Genomic DNA, 23,761 nt, shown 5'->3' with positions numbered 1-23,761 from the left:
GGGCACTTCAGGTTTACAGGCCATCATGCACGTCTCTATCCAGGGACAATGTGGAGCCTCCCAATTTTTGGCTGCCCTGGCAAAGGGCTATACTGAAATAGACCCACTTCCTTACAATGGGCAGTTCAGGTTTACAGGCCATCATGCACGTCTCTATCCAGGGACAATGTGGAGCCTCCCAATTTTTGGCTGCCCTGGCAAAGGGCTATACTGAAATAGACCCACTTCCTTACAATGGGCACTTCAGGTTTACAGGCCATCATGCACGTCTCTATCCAGGGACAATGTGGAGCCTCCCAATTTTTGGCTGCCCTGGCAAAGGGCTATACTGAAATAGACCCACTTCCTTACAATGGGCACTTCAGGTTTACAGGCCATCATGCACGTCTCTATCCAGGGACAACGTGGAGCCTCCCAATTTTTGGCTGCCCTGGCAAAGGGCTATACTGAAATAGACCCACTTCCTTACAATGGGCAGTTCAGGTTTACAGGCCATCATGCACGTCTCTATCCAGGGACAATGTGGAGCCTCCCAATTTTTGGCTGCCCTGCCTAAGGGCTATACTATATAATACACCCACTTCCTGACAATGGACACTTAATGTTTTGAGGCCCTCATGCACGTCTCTATCCAGGGACAACATGGAGCCTCCTAATTGTTGGCTGCCCTGCCTAAGGGCTATACTACAATAGACCCACTTCCTTACAATGGGCACTTCAGGTTTACAGGCCCTCATGCACGTCTGTATGCAGGGGCATTGGTGAACCTCACAATTTTGGACTGCCCTGGCAAAGGAAAATACTACAAAGACTCACTTCCTCAAAATGGGCACATTAGACTCAAGAGGCCTTCATGTACGTCTCTTCTCAGGGACATCGGAGTGCCACACAATGTTTTCACGTAAAATCTTTCATGTATTAATCTCAAAAAGTAACATACACCAGCTCTATCTCACTATTGGGTATGTGCCCTTAACATTTCCGCCATGAAAAATCATTTTAGGGTCATTTTGGAAGGTTTTCTGGTGAGTCCGTAAAAATGGCGTGAAACGTGGACAAAATTGTTCACAGCTGTGACTTTTGAGTGATAAATGCTTCAAGGGGTCTTCCCCATGCTGTTGCCATGTCATTTGAGCACTCTTCTGAGACTTTTGTGACATTTTTAGGATTTCTCCATGCTGCCGGGGGGTCATTTCACAAAAATACTCGGGTCTCCCATAGGATAACATTGGGCTCGTTGCTCGGGCCGAGTACACGAGTATCTTGGGAGGCTCGGCCCGAGCTTCGAGCACCCGAGCTTTTTAGTACTCGCTCATCACTAGAGACTATATAACTAGGCTATTAGACTCAGTGAGCTTGGTGACTCTGGTAAGGGCCACACCCGAGGTCAATATAATTACCGGAAAGACAATTAAAGTCAGTGGCAGTCATGGGGATATTAAGGAATATCTGATGGCTAGCGTGTTCCTTAAGACAGCCAAGGGTATGGCATACTATGACATGAGTATAGTCCCATATTTATGACATCACATTATAATAGGCTGAAACTGTGGAGGATTTTGGGACATAAAGGAGATGGGAAAAGTGTCCGGGAGCTTCTGTAAAAGTTGGAGCAGTACTAAGGAAGCCCCACCACAGCGGGAAGCTAAAGGGGATCCTTGTGGTATATTTGTATGTAACGAGGTGGACTTAGCGCCTCCTAGAGGTGACAGTCCTAAGTTAGAGGTGACCAAAGAAAATAGTGGACATGCCCAACTTGGTGACAGAACATTTAGAGGAATAAATGATAGTGTGACCGTTGAAAACGGGGTAGCACCAGAAAATGGTCTGACAACTGGTTAAATGGGGACCTGTTGGTCCAGGATACCAAGGGAAGTGATGATGACTCCAGTGTAGGCTGTGTCTCTAACAAAGTAAGAGAACAGTACTGTAAGGAAGAGCTGAACAAAGAGGGCAACAGCTCGTCCCATTGCCGCAGACATAATAAGCATCAAGAGGCGAAACAAGCTGCACCATCTGAGTGTGTACAGAAGGTTGAGTACCTTGTTGAAGGAGGAACGTTTCCAGTAACAACCACTGGTTTGGAGGCCAACAATAATGTTCTGCATACAGAAGTGAAATCAGAGAAGATACATCATGACAACGGAAATCAGCAGGAGAAAACCATGGAAAAGAAGCCAACAGAGGAAGTAATGTAGGTTGGTGTCCTCGAAAATTTCTGAGTGTAACGCTGATGATCTGTCAGAATAGAGTGCTGTAGAAGATGATATCCTTAATAGCACTGGAGGAGATGAAGTCCTAGAGAGTGCTATAGGAGAAAAAATTCACAATAGCACTATAGGAGAAGAAATCCTGGATAGTGTTAGTGGAGAAAAAAATCCATGAAGGTCAGGGTGAGCAGACCAGTGATCTACCAAGTGCTGAGGTGGTTGGCAGTGAAAACAGTACCAAAACTGTTGAAGACTTAACTGTACCTTAGGTACAAAACAACCGCTGAAGCTACAGAGAGCCCAGAGGAAGTTGAAGGTAATGCAGTGGACACTCAGAAGATAGCTGAAGCTGCGGAGGTGGAGAGTGCCACTGAGTAAGTGAAGTCTGGGCCAGAGGTCTCATCAGGAGATGAGAACTCGACTGAACCTGCTGATAAGGCGAAGACTGAAGACATAGAGATTGACTTGGCTCAGGAGAATGAGAAACCCAAAGTCAAAAGTGATGAGAAACCAAAAGGCTCTGAGGCTGTGGCTGAACCTGAGGAGAGTGCAACTCAAGAGGTGGAGCCTTTAGTAAGAAAAGAAGAGAAAAATGGGTGTGAAAGACCCAAGGAACAGTTTGATGGCTGTGAAGGTAAAGGAATTTGTCCAGTCTTTAAATGAATGGTCGATGTGCCCCAATACTTGAGAGAGGACTGTGCCATTGAAACGGTACATGAAAAATCAAGAAGGCGGTAAAAGCCTGTAAAGTGTATTTTGCCCCAGTGGCTAATTAATTGGTGGTATTGTCTGCGAGTAAAGCCACAGAAAAGCAGGTTGCTATCCTAAGTGACATGCACCTACGATGTGTTCGTATGACATGGATGATCAATGTAAAGAAGGAAGAAGCCACCAGACACTTGAAACATATGAAGCAGCTGACTGCAGCATTTCAGGAAGTGGTGGTGGTAGTGAAGAAACGGTTAATTGGGCTTGCAATACAAGCACTCAGAAGTAACATTCAGTGAGCTAGGAAAATCCCGGGTATCGCTGCAATCAAATTTAAAGAAGACAAGGGGACACTACGAATTTCTGAAGAGAGTACAGAAGCAATTAAGAGAGCTTGAAGGTTGCTGGAGTTTATGCAAGATTTCATACAGCTGCCCAGAAATCTTGTGGGGAAAGTTATTGGAAGAAATAGAAGAGTCATGCAGGAGATTGTGGCTAAATCGGGAGTTGTAAGAGTGAGAATTGAAGGAGAAACAAAGATACCCTGTGAAGTTGATATGGTTCTATTTGTCATTGTGGGAACAAAGGGTTCTATTGAAGATGTGTTGGGTTCTCCTAGAATATTCTCTTGGAATACCTTGAAAAACTGAGGCAGTTGAATGTGGAAGGACGGAAGATTGCAGAACAACTTCATCAAATTGGTATGAGGTTGGGACTGCTTTTGAACCAGGGCCCAGAGAAAGAGAAATGTTGCCTCATATGTCAGAGGAAGCAGGTTTTATAGTTGAAGTGGCCAGCTTCCTGAAATTAAATCGGGAAGAAAGGATGGAGTAGTGACAAGTCTCTTGCCAAGGATGGTGATAGGTAAATGCGCAGCTGAAGAGACACAGATTCTCTGCAAGAAGAGGCCAAAATAGATCTGCAGAAAGAGAATACAGAGGATCTAGATATGCCAAATCTTCTGTCAGCTCAATATTGTGGTACCTAGAGAGTAGTCACTGTAGTATACTTGTTCTGTCTTCTATTCATTAAATAGGATAAGGGTAATATCGTTTGTTGCCCACAAGAGGTCACTGTTGGCTTTCCTATGGTTTAAGTGTTTTCCTCATACATCTCCACAGTATTTCTGTGGGTTGGAGCCTGTTGCTTTAAGGAAAAGATACTTCTTTGGACTGCCCCTTTCCCTTCCCTTCCTGAGTTGGAGACGCAGATGTCTTGGTGTCTCCATAGGATTCAGAGGTGCTATAGCTGGCTCCAGTTCCTTTTCTTCAATCGTTCCTCCTGACTAGTGGATCCCGGTAGGAATCATTGTACTAAACTACATATTTATGTTAGAATATGTGTACAGTTGTTATGTAGGCACTATGAAGTGGCAGTGGCTCTACTCAGATTACATAGGCCGTGATACATGCAGAGCAGGTGTAGGGCAGCTTCAGCAGTGTAAATGTTGTGTTCAGTCATATGCATTGCTCTCTATGTTATGCAGATTCTGTAAATACCAGTACTACTATGTATGTCATTCTGTTATTTGTGATATGCCTGTACTGATTTGGATTTGTATCTTTTGTTATAGTTTTTACCAATTAATCATCCATTTCTTATGATCATCCACCTATCCATCATCATTTAATAAATAAAGACTTAAAGGCAACACAGTCTGTTTATTGAAACAGTGGATGAAGGTTAGCTGTATGCCGGAGTCCACACAGCTCACACGTGGACGAAGGCAGAACAGTAAAAACGGGCTGCTGGTCGCAGGCAGCGATCGTACGAACTGTACGGGACAGCTAACACCCACGCTACACGGCACACGGGTATTACAGCAGCCGCCATACAGCTACATAGAACAAGAGCGCAGTCCAGCTCCAGTAAAGATAGCCGGTCGCAGGCTGTAGTACGGGACCGCTAACATCCACGCTGTACCGCATATGGATGTCGCAGCAGCCACCATACAGCCGCAGTGACTAGACCGCAGTACGCCAGAAACCACCATTCCACTCTCCACCACGCGGAAGGCCGTCCGCAAATAGACTCTGTTTCCCGCTAAAGTAGTCTGCAGCCAAGTGCACAATGTCTGTCAGCCGAGCGTCTTCCCTGAAGACAAGGTCACGGGCAAGCTCTGCTAAGTCCTCAATTAGGGAGCTTGCTGCCGTCGCCCGCGCTGAGGCCGAAGCAGCCAAAGTGAGGTCCTCCTTCGCTGAGCAGGAAATGCAACTCAAACTAAAACAGACAGAGAGTGCACGTCTGCAATCAGAACAAGAAGCAGAGAGTGCACGTCTGCAACTGACTCTAGAAAGACTTGCCATAGAAAAGGAGACAGCGGCCGCAATAGCCAAGGCAGAGTTCCTGGAAGCGGCAGAGCACCCCGAAGAAAGACGCAGCGATGTTTTTGGGCCGGACCTAAACCAGCAGGATCCAGCACAGCGCGTCACAGAATACGTCTACCAATACTCCAGGATAGATGACAGCTCAGATGTGCTTCACCGAACAGACTACGCAGACGGCCAGCCATCCAACCTCGAATTACACCGCTTCAAGCAAGAGAGTGTACAGCACGAGGAGGTTCACCAAAACTACTATTCCACAGAGCGGAAGGTACAACCACCATCTTACCACAAAGAGACACCTTCCTCTCCGGGGAGGTACTATGCTGACTTTCCGAAGGCGGAAACACCCTACAGGTATGGTGATACACCACACAATAGACACGACCACACACTGGCTCGCACCAGCACTGACCAAGCCACCATGGACTTTGCAAAGTTCTTTGCTCGTCGAGATCTGGTCACAAAAGGACTTGTAAAGTTCGATGATCGTGCCGAGAATTATAGGTCGTGGCGAGCCTCGTTCCAGAACACCATAAGAGGTTTGGACCTTTCTTGTAGTGAGGAGTTAGATCTCCTGGTAAAATGGCTTGGTAGTGAATCGGTAGAACACGCCAAAAGACTAAGAGACATTAACATTAAAAACCCACCCAAAGGTCTACACTTGGCGTGGAAGAGACTTGATGAATGCTATGGGTCCATAGAAGTTATTGAAAATGCTTTGTTTAAAAGAATTGATGACTTCCCTAAGATAGGACCCAAAGGCTTTCAAAGGCTAAGAGAGCTAGCTAAGTGATCTGTTAGTAGAGTTACAGGTTGCCCAAGAGGAAGGAGATTTGCCAAGATTGGCATTCTTGGATACTGCTAGGGGTGTCAATCCGATAGTGCAAAAACTTCCTTACAATCTACAAGAAAAGTGGGTCTCACACGGTTCACGGTATAAGCAAACACATAACGCGCCATTCCCGCCCTTTGCTGTATTTGTAGGTTTTGTAGCTCAGCAAGCTAAAATCAGAAATGACCCTAGTTTTGATTTTACTCTGTCATGTACCACCGCCCCCGGTGTCAAACCCAGTAGGGCATCCGTGGCAGTCCACAAAACTAACATTGTCTCCTCAGGTCCTGCTCACAAAGAGAGTAAGCATCCTCCAGAAGAGAACAAACCCCAGGATATCAGTAACCAGTGTCCTCTACACCGGAAACCACATCCTCTACTAAAATGCAGAGCCTTCAGGGAGAAGTCTCTAGAGGATCGCAAAGGCTTCCTCAAGGAACACAACATCTGCTTCAAATGCTGTGCTGCAACATCGCACATGGCCAGGAACTGCAAAGCTAGCGTGAAATGTGCAGAATGTGACAGCACGGATCACAATACAGCCTTACACCCTGGACCACCTACACGAGTGTTGCCGCAAGCAGAAGAACACGATGGAAAACAGAAGAACACTGATGAAGACACCACGGTGGTTACCTCTCAATGTACGGAGATCTGTAAAGGACTCACAGGAGGAAGGTCCTGTTCGAAAATCTGCCTTGTCAGAGTCTACCCAGCAGGCCGCAGGGACAAAGCAATTAAGATCTATGCGATCTTGGACGACCAGAGCAACAGGTCTCTTTCCAAGTCCATCTTCTTCAGCAGTTTCAACATTGCAGGCCCCGGTTCTCCCTACTCCTTGAAGACATGTTCAGGTACCGTTGAGACGGCGGGGAGGAAGGCAAGCGGATACAAGGTGGAATCCATAGATGGTCAGACCTGCCTATCATTACCTACCATACTGGAGTGCAACCAGATTCCTGACAACAGGTACGAGATACCTTCACCAGAGGTAGCAGCTCATCCCCCCCATCTGAAGCGTATAGCTCACCTGATTCCAGAACTGGACTCAGAAGCTCCAATAGCCTTACTCCTTGGAAGAGACATGCTACGCGTGCATAAGGCTAGAGAGTCCATTAACGGCTTCCAGAATGCTCCATATGCGCAGAGACTTGACCTAGGATGGGTCGTAATAGGAGATGTCTGTCTAGGAGGAACACACAAGCCATCCTCAGTCAACAGTATGCTCACCAACACACTAGAAAATGGACGTCCGTCTTTCTTCCGACCATGTCACAACAGTCTGTTGGTAAAGGAATTACCAAGCAGTACTCCTCTGCCATGTCATTTCGCAGTTCCTTCCAACGAAGACCACGCTTGTGAGGGCGAACAAGACCACATAGGCTGTACAGTCTTCCACAGGACCAAAGAGGACAACAAAACAGCAATGTCCATAGAAGACAGGATGTTCTTGGACATCATGGACCAAGAAATAACCAAAGACAAGTCGAACAGCTGGGTGGCACCCTTACCATTCCGACCACGCAGACAACGCTTACCCAACAACAGGGAACAGGTCTACAGTCGATTTGTCTCCCTCAGACACAAGCTCAAGAAGTCTCCCGAGATGAGAGAACATTTCTTTACCTTCATGGAGAAGATATTCCGAAATAACCATGCAGAGATCGCACCTACACTACGAGACTCTGAGGAACGCTGGTACTTACCCATCTTCGGAGTGTACCATCCTAAAAAGCCAGGCCAAATAAGAGTGGTGTTCGACTCAAGTGCCAAGTGCGAAGACGTCTCGTTGAATGATGTCCTACTATCTGGCCCAGACCTCAACAACAGACTCCTAGAAGTTCTACTCTGTTTCCGCAGAGATACGGTGGCATTTATGGCTGACATCCAACAGATGTTTCACTGCTTTTTCATCAAAAAGGAACACAGAAACTACCTGAGGTTCTTCTGGTACCGTGACAATGACCCAGATAAAGACATCATAGAGTACCGGATGAGGGTACACATCTTCGGGAATAGTCCTTCCCCCGCAGTGGCTATCTACGGTCTCAGGAATTCCGCCAAAGAAGGTGAAGAGAAGAACGGGTCGGATGTCAGATCCTTTGTGGAAAAGGATTTCTACGTAGACGACTGCTTGAAATCCACACCCACAAACGAGGCAACGATCAGTCTTCTAAAAAGAGCTCAAGAAATGCTCGCTCAGTCCAACTTAAGGTTGCATAAGATTGCATCAAATAGCCGAGAACTGATGGAAGCCTTTCCCTCTCAAGACTATTCCAGTGATCTGAAGGGCATAGACCTGAGCATCGACTCTCTTCGCATGCAACGGAGCCTAGGACTACTTTGGGACTTGAAGACAGATGCCTTCACCTTTCAGATCAGCAAAGAAGAAAAATCCTTCACACGTAGAGGTGTCCTTTCCTTTGTGAATAGTTTGTACGATCCTCTGGGATTCGTAGCTCCAGTTACCGTCCAAGGTAAAATGATGCTAAGAGACTTCACCCAAGAGACACCTGATTGGGATGATACACTTCCTGCAGAAAAGGCAGACCTGTGGGCAGAATGGAGGAAGTCTCTCGAGGCCTTGACCGATCTTCATGTGAACCGACCATACGCTCCTGTGCCATCCACAGAAGTCGAATCTCAAAGACTTTGTATCTTCTGCGATGCATCAGTCAAAGCAATCGCAGCAGTAGCATACCTTAAAACCACCGATGTGAATGAACAGATCCATATTGGGTTCGTCATGAGTCGGACAAAACTGGCGCCACTCCGTGAACACACGATACCTAGACTGGAACTCTGTGCTGCCGTCCTTGCAGTTAGCTGGCTGAACTTATCTCAGATGGAATGAATCAGGAGATCAAAGATGCAGAGTTCTACACTGACAGCAAGGTGGTACTAGGATACATCTGCAACGAAACACGACGCTTCTACGTCTACGTCAGCAACCGGGTGTTGAGAATAAGAAGATCAACTTGCCCTGATCAGTGGCATTACGTACCTACTCATCACAATCCCGCCGACCATGCGACTAGATCCGTTGCACCAAGTCACCTTATGGACACTACATGGTTCACAGGCCCTGCCTTCCTGTACCGGACAACATACTACATCAGCAGGCCCGATACATTCGAACTGGTGGATCCAGATGTCGATGACGACCTTCGTCCTCAAGTGTCAGCTCTTCATACAGTGGTTTCAGGACGTCACCTCGGATCTCATCGGTTCAGTAGATTCTCAACCTGGAACTCACTTGTTAGGGCCATCGCCTTTTTACTACACGTGACTCAGTTTTACAAGTCCGAACTACCAACAAATCAGAGATGCAGTAAAGGTTGGCATCACTGCAAGCATGCGTTTACTGCTCCCAACCTAGAGAAAGCCAAGATTACAATACTCCATGTTGTACAAAATGAAGCCTACAACAAGGAAATAGACAATCTCGACAAAGGACTACCCATTCCTAGAGACAGTGCGTTGAGGAAACTCGACCCGTTCATTGACAAAGATGGGTTGCTGAAAATAGGTGGCCGCATTCAAGAAGCTAAGGTAGAAGTCTCAGAGAAACACCTGGTAATAATTCCCGGATGTCATCACGCCACAACCTTGCTCATTCAACATCATCACTTCTTGGTGAGACATCAAGGTCGTTTGTTTACCGAAGGGAGTCTACGAGCGGCTGGACTATGGATAGTCGGAGCGAAGAGAAGCGCGAGCAAACTCATCTTCAACTGCGTTACGTGTCGCAAACTTCGTGGCATGTTTCAAAACCAGAAGATGGCCAATCTTCCACCTGACAGGCTCAGTACTGAACCCCCCTTCACCAACGTTGGACTGGATGTGTTCGGCCCCTGGTCCGTAGCTACAAGACGCACTAGGAAGGTCCATGCCGAAGCAAAGTGTTGGGCAGTTCTATTCACCTGTTTGTCTGTCAGAGCTGTTCATATCGAAGTAATAGAATCTATGGACACTTCAAGTTTCATAAATGCACTTCGACGCTTCATCGCTATCAGAGGCCCTGTGAAGCACATTCGTTCTGATAGAGGCACGAACTTTATTGGAACAGCAAGAGAACTCCAAATCCCTTCCAATCTAGACATTACAAATGTAGAGAGGTACCTAGATGAGCAAGGATGCACCTGGACCTTCAACCCGCCACACTCTTCGCACATGGGAGGCACCTGGGAAAGAATGATAGGAATTGCACGCAAGATTCTAGATTCTATCCTCTTGCAAGAAAACACCAGACTTACCCACGAAAGCTTGACTACGTTCTTGGACGAAGTTACAGCTATCATGAATGCTAGGCCATTGACAGCTCTTTCTGGAGATTCTGGAGACTCAACAGTTCTTACTCCTGCCATGTTACTTACACAGAAAACCTGTGTCCCAGGAGCTCCACCTGGAGAATTCACCAAGAAAGACCTCTACAGAAGACAATGGAGGCAAGTACAAAACGTGTCCAATGCCTTTTGGGACAGATGGAGGAAACAATATCTCTCCACTCTGCAAACCAGAACAAAATGGCAGAAAGACCATCCAAACATCAGACTTGGCGATGTGGTACTTGTAAAGGACAGTCAATTACACCGAAATGAGTGGCCACTCGGCCTAGTCACCAAACCCTTTCCCAGCAAGGATGGGAGAGTACGCAAGGTAGAGGTCAGAGTGAGCAAGCTCGGAGAGAACAAACTGTTCACCAGACCAGTCACTGAACTTGTGTTGTTGTTATCCCCTCAGGAGTCCAATAGTGGCATTGGTTAACGCCAAGCGGGGAGTGTTCTGTCTTCTATTCATTAAATAGGATAAGGGTAATATCGTTTGTTGCCCACAAGAGGTCACTGTTGGCTTTCCTATGGTTTAAGTGTTTTCCTCATACATCTCCACAGTATTTCTGTGGGTTGGAGCCTGTTGCTTTAAGGAAAAGATACTTCTTTGGACTGCCCCTTTCCCTTCCCTTCCTGAGTTGGAGACGCAGATGTCTTGGTGTCTCCATAGGATTAAGAGGTGCTATAGCTGGCTCCAGTTCCTTTTCTTCAATCGTTCCTCCTGACTAGTGGATCCCGGTAGGAATCATTGTACTAAACTACATATTTATGTTAGAATATGTGTACAGTTGTTATGTAGGCACTGTAAAGTAACAGTGGCTCTACTCAGATTACATAGGCCATGATACATGCAGAGCAGGTGTAGGGCAGCATCAGCAGTGTAAATGTTGTATTCAGTCATATGCATTGCTCTCTATGTTATGCAGATTCTGTAAATACCAGTACTACTATGTATGTCATTCTGTTATTTGTGATATGCCTGTACTGATTTGGATTTGTATCTTTTGTTATAGTTTTTACCAATTAATCATCCATTTCTTATGATCATCCACCTATCCATCATCATTTAATAAATAAAGACTTAAAGGCAACACAATCTGTTTATTGAAACAGTGGATGAAGGTTAGCTGTATGCCGGAGTCCACACAGCTCACACGCGGACGAAGGCAGAACAATACTAGATAACTCAGAGACAGATCAGACAGTAGATTCAACTATAAGTGAGTCTCATTACCACTCTAATCGGTGGAGTAGGTCACGGAGACAGAGGTCTGACAAAGAGGTGTATCTAAGAGATGGGTTGACAAAAAAATGGTGTGGTGACAGTGATAGAAAGTGTTTCAACAGCTGATGCCCAAGGTCGTCAGAGAAGATTCTCTGGTCTAAAAAGTAATGGTGTCAAGCAAACCATGTTATGTTCCTTTAAGCCAGAAGATGCTTTGTGTTTAGGTTCCTGGAGAGGTTTATCTGTGTTGTGAATAAACTTGCTGGACTTTTTAAATGGAAAGTCTTCCTGAGCTATCTTGAAGACCAGCAAGCACATGATATTCAGTGAGTGCAATCTCACACTGCCCATAGAAATTAACAGATCAATTACATATTAGAAAAATATGGATTTCTCTAGATTAAGACATCGAATCGCAGATATCAATGAATCGTTATTGCGCTTTCTATGACCATATAGACTGCTCAGGGGGACTATCCTATTGACAAATTCCTTTTCAGCAATCAGTGTGCAACATTTTCAGAAATTTGCTATTGTTTTGGCTGCATGGCAACATAAACAAATGTAACATAGAAAAGTTACTGTGACATAAAAACTATTTAGGCGCTACCTTGGTTGACTTCAAATCCAAGCATCCAATGATCCAAGCTAAGATTCTAAAACTATTCAGTATATTATTTGTTTTGTCTGAATTCTCATTCCTGTATATGTCATTTTATAGTCAGATTATTTTTTTAGGATTAACCCCTTAATGACTTATGACATGACGTACTGGGTATGTCATAAGTTGTATCCCTGCTTGTCATGTGGGCTCAGTGGCAGGGAGGTGTGCTGTTCTGACCCCTCATCGGCATGATTGGGGGACACCAATATGTTGTTTTGACAGCCAGGCAGAAGACCCCTGTGTCTGTTACTACAGTACTCTGGTGAAAACCAGCCTGTGGCTTTCATTAATGATGAGGGGGTTTCCATACTCGTAATGAGTACAGTCTAATACTTGCGTATGCATTCCAAATAGTGTGTGCAATGCAAGTCAACGGGGAATACTCGCAATGTAACGAGTAACCTGAATTCTGTACTATTCACTACTCGCACGAATAGTACGGCATTCGAGTTACTCGTTACATTTTGAGTATTCCACATTGACTTGCATTGCACACACTGTTTGGAATGAATACATGAGTATTAGACAGTACTTGTTACGAGTATCGCGAATTTAAGTATTTCGAAACTCGCTCATCATTAACTGTCATTCATAGGTGATTGGGAATTTTACTATATACAGCAATGCTGATAAACTACTGTGTATAGAACAAGGGATCAGACCACTGCAGGTTCAACTCCCCTAAGGGGACTATTAAATACAGTAAAAAGTAGGAACAAAAAGTGTAAAAATCATCCCTCTTTTACCACATTAAAAATTAAGAAATAAAAAAAAATATGCATATTTGGTATCACTGCATTCGTAAAAGTCTGATCTCTCAAAATATAAAATAAATTAACCCAATCAGTAAACAGCACAACAAGAAAAAAATCAAAACACACAGCAAAAAAAGTTTATTTGAATAAACACTTCCCTACACATCCTCGTTCACCAATTTATTGAAATAAAAAATTCTCAATGTAATCCAATTAGTGAATAATCAGTCCCCCACACTCCCGTGTTCACCAATTTAATAATTAAAAAGAAATCCTGGAAGTTTTGACGTAATACAATAATGTCCTACTACCCCATTGATATCTATGGATCTATGATGTGAGAATGTTCTCAAAATGAGGCTCCATAGGTTACTCCCGTTCAATGGCAGGCACAGAATTTCTCATGAGCGGTAACGACAGTAACTCAGTGACATCACCACTCATGAGAAATTTCGGGCTGCTGCTGACTGGGGCCTCTTTATGAGAATGTTCTCAGAACACAACTCTATAGAAATCAATGGGCGTCCTGGGATATTACTCTATTGGATTACACTTCCAGGATGTCCTTTTAGTTACTAAATTGGTGAACGAGGGAGTGTAGGGGAGTGTTTATTTACCAGTTGGATTATGTTGGAACATTGAGTATATTTTTTCATTCAATAAATTGGTGAACAAGGGATTGTGGGGGAATCTTTATACAAATAAACTTTTTTTTCCCTATGTGTGTTTTTTAACTCTATACTTACCAGGTTAGTAATGGGGGTGTCTGTAGACACCTATCCAATACTAACCCCTGGGCTTGAGGTTGTCAATTTACAGCTGACATCAATCCCAAAAGTATTACCCTGATTGCCACTGCACCAGGGCAACTGGGAACAGCCAGGTAAAATATCAGAATTAGAGCATCTAATGTCTGGCAGAACCCAGCACCCGAACATCCACGGGTCCACTCATCTCTAATCATGTAGGTAAATGAGGAATACATTGCTGTAGCCACGTAAACAAGGTCTGTCAGAGACCACAAGAGCAGTGGGCAATTTAACAGGTGATGTTTTTGTTATTTCATACTATTTCCTACCTGTAGCCAATTTTTTGAGGGTAAACCACTTAAGTTGGTTCAGTAGAGGAATCAAAGCTTAATGAGGAGTGAGACAACAAAAAAGAGCTAAGAAAGAGGGATTAGAAACAAAGCCAAAGAGAGGAAGATATCAAAAAGAGCAAATAGAAGGGAAGTAGCAAAAAAAAAAATGTAAGAATTATAAGAAATAATAAGAAATACCCAAGATAAGAAAGGAAACGTGACAGAGAAACTACATAGAGAAATCACTCTAATAACTACAGAATTCAAATAGATTACTAGCTTTCATCTTAATACTTCTCCCACAGGTTACCAACCTCAACATGTACAGTCAGAAGCGCTACGACAGCCCCCCAGACTACAGCCCACCAACTTATATTCAGCAGAACAGCCATGGTCCTGGATCATATGCTTACCACATGAACTCAGTCCATCCTAACTCCTTTTATATGGAAGATGTGCTGCCACAACACTTCTACAAGTGGAAGTCTCCTCCTCGTATTGTGCGGATTCTACAGGCCATTGTCATTTTTCTGTGTTTGGCAATCTTTGCCTGTGTGGCCTCAACATTGGCATGGCAATACAGTTATGGAGGGCTTGGCTACATGGGTGGAATGGGTGGAATGGGTGGAATGGGTGGAATGGGATACCCAAATGGTTATGGCTATGGGTATGGCTATGGCTATGGGATGACCAATCCTCAAGCTGCAAGTGGTTTTATGATGGCTATGAGTATTTTAACCTTCATAGCAGTGTTAGGGATCTTCATTGCAAGTGTCACTAATGCTAGTGGATCTCGGTCCCGTAAATTCTTTTTGGCTGTAGTAGTGCTGAGTGCTGTTTTAGCTACAATGGACCTTATCGCCTCTATTGTCTATATTGTTGGGGTCAATCCAAGAGCACAGATGGGTGGCAACATCTACTACAGTCAGATGTTGGCAATGTGCAACCAGATATACAGTCCAGTGTCAGCTGGACCAGGCTTTGTAAATCAGTACCTGTACCATTACTGCATGGTGGATCCACAGGAGGTAAGAACATTTAATGGGATGGGAAAACAATGTTTTGATATTGTTTGCAGTGTAATTTCAAGTGTTGCATTTTTTTATGACAGGCCATTGCCATAGTGTGCGGTTTTATCGTAGTCATTCTTCTGTGTGTCATATCCTTCTTTGCCCAAAAGACAAGAAGTAAGATCTGGCGCTATGGAGAACCAAACATTTACTGGGATAAGCCATTTGAAGCATATCAAGAAGGTCCAAATGTTGAAGAGTGGGTAAGGAATCTGATTCACTTATCCTGTAACGTAATTTATATTTGCTATGTTCCTGATGTCACAATTTCTATAAATATGGAGGATGTCAGGAGGATTTGTTTTCTCCAATTGTTCCTCATTGTTTGGGTGGATTTTGTTTGTTTTTTATTCTTTTGTTTTGTGCTGTATATTTTTACGTGTGGCCGATATGTGCCAGCATACTTTTTTAATTGACTTGAAAAGCATAAACTATAGCGGGACATCTTGCAATATAATGTATGGAGTTTCATTTTGTTTCTCAAGGAAGGGGGATATTGGTGTTTTATGCTACTGTATTGCACGCAACGTTACCGAGCCATAGTTTTAGCATATTTTTAAGGAGAATAGAGCCTTAGAGAAGACTAAGGAATTTTTGTGATACTCAAAATATTTCCATGTCCTGAACTGACCTGCTAATGACAACGATCGCTGCGGAGTGTGGCCTGGGTCCAAACTTTGCCATGGACTCCTGTTGTAACTTGTTACAACTCTAGCAGCAAAAGCATATTTGGAAAATACGCATTCATTAGTCTTTTAGGCTGCAAGCAGCTAAACATATTTCATGATGGAATCATAAAACTATGGATAATCAATATACAGGGATAAATATATCAAGTTACTTATATTCCTGTGTCTTATTCTGTCCTCATTCTGTCCTGTACTGCACTATAATATATGGCTTACAAAAAAACGAATACTTCACGAATTCAGATGACTAATTTTTTCAGTGAGCTTAAAGGGAACCTGTCACCACTTTTTTAACGTATAAGCCACCACCGGGCTCTTATATACACCATTCTAACATGCTGTATATAAGAGCCGAGGACGTTGTGAGAACATAAAAAACACTTTATAATACTTACCTAACGGTCGTGCGGTTGCCCATATGGGCGTCTCCGTTCTCCGGTGCCAGCATTGCATCTTTCGGCCATCTTCGTCCTCTTTCTGAAGCCTGTGTGCATGACGCGTCTACGTCATACACACTCGCCGGTCCTGCAGAGGTGCACTACAATACTTTGATCTGCTCTGCTCAGGGCAGATCAAAGTGCGCCTGCTCAGGCCCTAAATGCCGGCGAGTGTGGATGATGTCGGACGCGTCATACACCGCGGCTAGAGAAGAAGGAGAACAAAGATGGCCAAAAGAGGCGGCGCTGGCACCGGAGAACTGAGATGCCCATATGGTCAACCGCGCGACCATTAGGCAAGTATTAAAAAGTGTTTTTTATGTTCTCACAGCGGCCTGGGCTCGTATATACAGCATGTTAGAATGCTGTATATAAGAGCCCAGTGGTGGTGGCCGCAGCTTATACGCCGAAAAAGTGGTGACAGGTTCCCTTTAATGTTAACCAAAATATACAGTAAAAAAGTGAGATGGCTATAGCAGTGTTCCCCAACTCCAGTCCTCAAGGCCCACCAACAGTGCAGGCTTTTGGGATTTCCTTAGTATTGCACAGGTGTTAATGTAATTACCTGCCCAGGTGCTGGTTCTAACAGCAGTGCAATACTAAGGAAATCCTGAAAACATGCACTGTTGGTGGGCCTTGAGAACTGGAGTTGGGGAACCCTGGGCTAAAGGGACAACATAGGTCATGCAAACATGTCACCATAAAAATTCTGCCCATTCTATAGGCAGCATGTTATAGAGTAGGCGTGGGAACATTATTATTCATTAAATTATTAACATTAATAATTTATTAAAATTATTGTGGTTTGCATTTTTTAACAGTATCAATAAATGTTATGTTTTAGTTAGGGATCTATGCTTGTTCTGTTATATACCTAATAACTAGTGTTACAATAGATGTGGGAACATCAATAAATAATTTTATGGGAAAAGGTTAAAATAGCATTTTAATCTTAGATTAGGAGTCCAATGGGTGTTCTTAGTAACTGGTTGACAGCCTGACCTACAGTTGTGCTCAACAGTTTACATACCCCGGCAGATTTTTTGCTTTCTTGGCCTTTCTTCACAGAATATGAATGATAACACAAAATCTTTTTTTCCACTCAGGGTTAGTGGATGAGTGAAGGTGTTTATTGTCAAGCTAGTGTGTTTTCTCTTTTATATCATAATGACAACCAAAAACATCCAAATTACCCTGATCAAGTTGTCATTAATGTTAGAGGAGGCAATACAAGGTATTAAGAACTGGGGTATGTGAACTTTTGAAGTCTTTTGTAGTAGTTGTGGATGAGGCTCTTTGTTTTCTCAGATGGCAAAGCTGCCCATTCTTCTTGGCAAAAAGCCTCCAGTTCCTGTAAATTCCTGGGCTTTCTTGCATGAATTGCACTCTTGAGCTCTCCCCAGAGTGGCTCAATGATATTGAGGTCAGGAGACTGAGATGGCCACACCAGACCTTCACTTTGTTCAGCTGTAGCCAATGACAGGTCAACGTAGCCTTGTGTTTTGCATCATTGTCATGTCCAAGTACATCGAATGCGCAACTTTTGGGCTGATGAGTGCAAATTTGGCTCCAGTATTTGCTGATACCATGCTGCATTCATCTTTCCTTCAACTTTGACCAAGTTTCCTGTAGCTCACACATCCCCACATCATTAGCGGTCCACCTCCATGCTTTACAGTAGGAATGGTGTTCCTTTCATCATAGGTCTTGTTGACACCTCTCCAAATGTAACATTTGTGGTTGTGCCCAAAAAGTTCGATTTTTGTCTCATCACTCCAAATTACCTTGTTCCAGAAGTTTGGAGGCTTGTTTCTGTGGTGGTGTTTGGCTTTTTGTAGGCAAGATGCTTTGTGGCATTTGCGCACTAATGGCTTTTTTCTGGCAACTCGACCATGAAACCCATAAGTGCCTCCTTATTGTGCATCTTAAAACAGCCACACCACTAGTTTTCAGTGAGTCCTATATTTCAGCTGATGTTATTTGTGGGTTTTTGTTTGCATCCCGAAGAATTTTCCTGGCAGTTGTGGCTGAAATTTTTCTTGGTCTACCTGATCGTGGCTTGGTTTTCACAGAGCTCATGATTTTCCATTTATTAATCACAGTTTGAACACTGCTGAGTAGCATTATCAATTCCTTGGATATCGTTTTGTATGCCTTTCATGTTTTATATAGTTCAACTATCTTTTCCCGTAGATCCATTGACAGTTCTTTTGCTTTCCCCATGACTCAGAATCCAGAAATGTCAGTAGCTGGATGAAAGATGCAAGAGTATGTCTTGATTCCAGAAACTCACTCAGCTGTTAAGCACACACACTGATTACAAGCAAACAGGTGACAGGTGAGGATGTTACCTTTATTAGCCATTCAAAACCATTAGAGTCAACTTCGATGCATTTTATCAGGCCAAAATCAGCAGGGTATGTGAGCTTTTGATCAGCTTCATTTGGATGTATTTTGTTGTTTATGATTTAAAAAGAGAAAACACAGTAGTTTGACAATAAATGGCTTCACCCAACCACTAACCATGAGTTGAAAAAAAGTTTTTGTGTTATCATTCATATTCTCTGAAAAAAGGCTAAAAAAGCAAAAAATCTGCCAGAGTAGGTAAATTTTTTAGCACAATTTTATATGTGCATAGAAGTTACAGTCAGGTACTAAGTAGGACTTCTCACTAGACTCTTAAGGAGGCTTCCCACTACTTTAACATTGATGGAATATCCTTATATCATTAGGATAGGACATCAATGTCTGATTGCCGGAGTCTGACACCCAGCAGGAAAACCAATCAGCTGTTCATACTGCTCCTCTGTATAATATCCCCCCACACTCACTGTTCCTCTGTATAATATTCCCACACACACACTGCTCCTTTGTATAATATTACCACATGTGACTGGGGCCTGATGAAGAGGGGGGCCCGGCCCGTGGGTTTATAAAGCTAAGTACCATATTTTTCGCTTTATAAGACGCACTTTTCCTCCCCAAATTTTGGGAGGAAAATGTGGGGTGCGTCTTATAAAGCGGTACCGGGGGGGGTCCTGTCTGAGGCGATCGGGCGGCCGGGTGCCTGTGGCTGCATGCAAGCGGCCGGGTACCTGTACTTGCGTGCAGCGGCAGCCGGGTACCCGTGGCTGTGTGCGGGCGGCAGCGGGTGCTGTGTGGGGTCGGCAGCCGGGTACCTGTGCTTGCATGCGGTGGCAGACGGGTACCCATGGCTGTGTGCGGGCGGCAGCCGGGTGCTGTGTGCGAGCGGCAGTCGGGTGCCCGTGCGGGCGGCAGCCGGCTGCCGCCCTCACACAGGTACCCGGCTGCCGCCCTCACACAGTCACCCAGCTGCCGCCCGCACACAGCCATGGGTACCCGGCTGCCACCGCACGCAAGCACAGGTACCCGGCGGCTTGTACGCAGGGTGGGCGGGCAGCCTGCTGGCTGCCACTCTGTGCATGCGGGGCGGGCGGCTGTGCAGCTTACCAGTTGTCCGCGGTCCCACTTTCAAATGATTGTGCCGGTGGAGCTCTTGGATGAGAGCTCCATCTGTGCACGCGCTGCTCCGGGAGTCAGCGCATGCGCAGATGGAGCCCTTGGATGAGAGCTCCATCTGCGCATGTGTGGCTCCGGGCGCCATTACTTGAATCGGGACCGCGGACACACTCCACCACTGAGCCGTCGCCGCCGCTCCCACCACTGAGCCGTCGCCGCCGCTGCCACCACTGAACCGGGACCCGCGGACACACTCCACCACTGAGCAGTCCCTGCCGCTGCCACCACTGAGCAGTTGCCGCCGCTCCCACCACTGAGCCGTCGCCGCCACTCCCACCACTGAACCGGGACCGCGGACACACTCCACCACTGAGCAGTCCCTGCCACCACTGAGCAGTCGCCGCTGCCACCACTGAACCGGGACCGCGGACACTCACTGCACCGGCCTGCTGCACGGCTCACCCGCCACGGCTGCTGCCGCCACCACGGACCCCACGGATCCTGCCACCGCGGAAGCCACCGCGCCTGCAACCACGGACGCCACGGCACCTGCAACCACGGACCCCGCTGCCACTGACCTGCCGCGCCTGCCAGCACAACCTGTGCCTCCTGTGACCCCGCTTCACCACCACTGCTGCCCCCCTCCGGTAAGAGAACACCGGAGTATAAGACGGACCCCATTTTTCTTTTTTTTACCTTTTTTTATGTCTAAGTTTGGGGTGCGTCTTATATTCCGGTGCGTCTTATAAAGCGAAAAATACGGTAATTACCCTGGGCCCATCTGGGCCCCTCTCTTAATTGGGCCCCATACACCAGTCATGGTTGTAATGCCGTGACGGCGGCTCTGTGCGCCGTCTTCTGGCTGTGTACTGTACATCCACCTCCTATTTAAATCAATACGAGGCAGATGTGCATTACCTGGCCGTGGCCAATGTCAGAAGACAGAGTGGGTTTGGATCTAAGCATTTCCAGCCACAGGCTGCCGCCACCAGCACCGAGAACAGCTGGGATGCCATGTGTTGGACCCCGGACAGTCAGACATTGATGACCTATCCCTAAGGATAAACAATCAATGTTAAAGTAGTGGACAAGCTTTTTAATCTCAAAACCAACCAAGGTTTAATGAATATAATGTATACTGTTGTTTTGTTTCTCTTTTTTACTAAAACTCTATTTGTTCAAATTGACTGCTAGCTATAAGTACAACCACCAGCCCTGAGTGAAATCAGTGCTGAAATTATAGTAGGCAATTTAACCACTAGGGAGAAAATAAATACTGTATCAGGTAAATGCTACAATTTTCTGATCTGTTCAGTTGTGTCCGACCAGGGGTGGGATTCAATTTTTTTAACAGTAGGTTTCCTGTTTGTGTAAGGAAACTATGCCCATTTAAAAAGTCATTCCTATTTAAATCCTTCTTCTCTGCGCGATTCCTAAAACTTAACATGGACAAAACAGAGCTCATTGTCTTTCCTCCTCCTCACTCATCTCCTCCAACAAGCCTTTCCATCAAACTCGATGGTTGCTTACTCTCCCCAGTCTCACAAGCTTGTTGCCTTGGAGTGACCCTCGACTCTGCTCTATCCTTCAAGCCACACATCCAAGCCCTCTTCAACTCATGCCGATTACAACTCAAAAACATCTCCCAGATCCGTGCTTTCCTTAACCAAGAATCAGCAAAAACATTAGTGCATGCCCTCATCATCTCCCGCCTCGACTACTGCAACCTCCTGCTCTCTGGCCTCCCTTGCAACACTCTTGCACCCCTCCAATCTATCCTAAACTCTGCGGCCCGCTTAATCCACCTCTCCCCTCGCTACTCCCCAGCCTCGCCACTCTGCCAATCCCTTCACTGGCTTCCCATCACCCAACGACTCCAGTTCAAAACACTAACCATGACATACAAAGCCATGCACAACCTGTCTCCTCCCTACATCTGTGACCTAGTCTCCCGGTACCTACCTGCACGCAACTTCAGATCCTCACAAGATCTCCTTCTCTGCTCCTCTCTTATCTCCTCTTCCCACAATCGCGTACAAGATTTCTCCCGTGCATCCCCCATACTCTGGAACGCTCTACCTCAGCACATCAGACTCTCCCCTACCGTGGAAAGCTTCAAGAGGAACCTCAAGACCCACCTCTTCCGACAAGCCTACAACCTACAATAGCCCTCAGTCCAGTAGACCACTGCGCAACCAGCTCTGTCCTCACCTATTGTACCATCACCCATTCCCTGTAGACTGTGAGCCCTCGCGGGCAGGGTCCTCTCTCCTCCTATACCAGTCTGTTTTGTACTGTTAATGATTGTTGTACATATACCCTCTTTCACTTGTAAAGCGCCATGGAATAAATGGCGCTATAATATTAAATACTATACCCATTTTGCTAGCCATGCCCATTTTCACACACTTTTCTCAACCACAAAATACACGTAACGGTAACAAAGTATAGGCGCTTCACTCTTCTTTCAACATCTATACCTTCCTACATAGACGCATTGCCTCTTTTCAGGTCCACATTGCTCTAGTCACTGTCAATCACTTCTTAGTATAGTGTGTAGTATTAAAGGGATTTTTTATAGATTTTGAAAATTAGTACTAAAGGAACCATGCTTGCTCATATTGGAAAGGATGACCATCTGTCCACCTGTCACCTCCACTGTCTGCTGCATCTATTCTCTGGCCTCAGGAGCCACAGGCCACATTTGTGCGATATAACACCACACCATGACCAGACCATATATTAACATCATAAAGTGACAGAATAATACCAAATACAAGGCACAAATACCGCCATACCATGACCGGACCACATATTACCACCACATACTGATCAAATAATACCTCATACAAGAAACAAATACTGCCACACAGCGACCAGCCAACATATTGAGAGTTTAATTAAAGTGTGAGGATCCAGCTCAGTACATGTCAAGTATTTTTATTTCAAATCAGTTACAATGCATCAAGCAGTGAAAGCGCACATACAGCGCAGTCTACACGTTTCACTCTTAGTCATGATCACGATTAAGAATGCTATACACACTTGAAATGCATAGACTGTGCTGTACGTGCACTTTCACTGCTTGATGCACTGTAATTGATTAGGCATAAAAATACTTCACAGGTACTGAGCTGGATCCTCATACTTTTTTTGAACTCTGGATTGTTTGGAGCCATGGCAGGGCTGTTATCTGAGACTCCATGGAGAAGGGGAATGGACGCTGTGGTGAGCTGAACTTGTTTCTATTATAGTCAACATATTACCACATCATAGTGACTGAATACTACAATATTTATTATTAATAAAAAACACATTACTAATAACACTAATAATACTTTCATTGCCAATATACAGAAGAGCTGTGTATATACACTGTGTGCAGAATTATTAGGCAAATAAGTATTTTGATCACATGATCATTTTTATACATGTTGTCCTACTCCAAGCTGTATAGGCTTGAGAGCCAACTACCAATTAAATAATTCAAGCAATATGCTTCTCTGTAATGAGGATGGGTGTGGTGTAATGACATCAACACCCAATATAAGGTGTGCTTAATTATTAGGAAACTTCCTTTCCTTTGGCAAAATGGGTCAGAAGAGAGATTTGTCAGGCTCCGAAAAGTCCAAAATTATGAGATGTCTTGCAGAGGGATGCAGCAGTCTTGAAATTGCCAAACTTTTGAAGCGTGATCACCGAACAATCAAGCGTTTCATGGCAAATAGCCAACAGGGTCGCAAGAAGCGTGTTAGGCAAAAAGGGCGCAAAATAACTGCCCATGAATTAAGGAAAATCAAGCGTGAAGCTGCCAAAATGCCATTTGCTACCAGTTTGGCCATATTTCAGAGCTGCAACGTTACTGGAGTATCAAAAAGCACAAGGTGTGCTATACTCAGGGACATGGCCAAGGTAAGGAAGGCTGAAAAACGACCACCTTTGAACAAGAAAC

General features: G+C 44.9%; 1 protein-coding gene across 3 annotated transcripts in view; it reads left to right on the top strand.

Annotated features, from left to right (window-relative positions):
* The window catches only part of LOC142243177 (occludin-like), a 163,782-nt gene that overhangs the window by 52,168 nt on the left and 87,853 nt on the right, over nt 1-23,761 (top strand). For all 3 annotated transcript variants that reach the window (XM_075314834.1, XM_075314820.1, XM_075314826.1), the window contains exons 2-3: nt 14,439-15,161; nt 15,245-15,406. In XM_075314834.1, coding sequence (XP_075170949.1) covers nt 14,454-15,161; nt 15,245-15,406 — 870 coding nt within the window. In that variant the 5' untranslated portion in view covers nt 14,439-14,453. The remainder of the gene's footprint in view (nt 1-14,438; nt 15,162-15,244; nt 15,407-23,761) is intronic.

This window comes from Anomaloglossus baeobatrachus, chromosome 1, assembly GCF_048569485.1.
Source record: "Anomaloglossus baeobatrachus isolate aAnoBae1 chromosome 1, aAnoBae1.hap1, whole genome shotgun sequence".
NCBI classification, from domain to species: domain Eukaryota; kingdom Metazoa; phylum Chordata; class Amphibia; order Anura; family Aromobatidae; genus Anomaloglossus; species Anomaloglossus baeobatrachus.
This window is presented reverse-complemented; position numbering and strand designations above follow the sequence as displayed.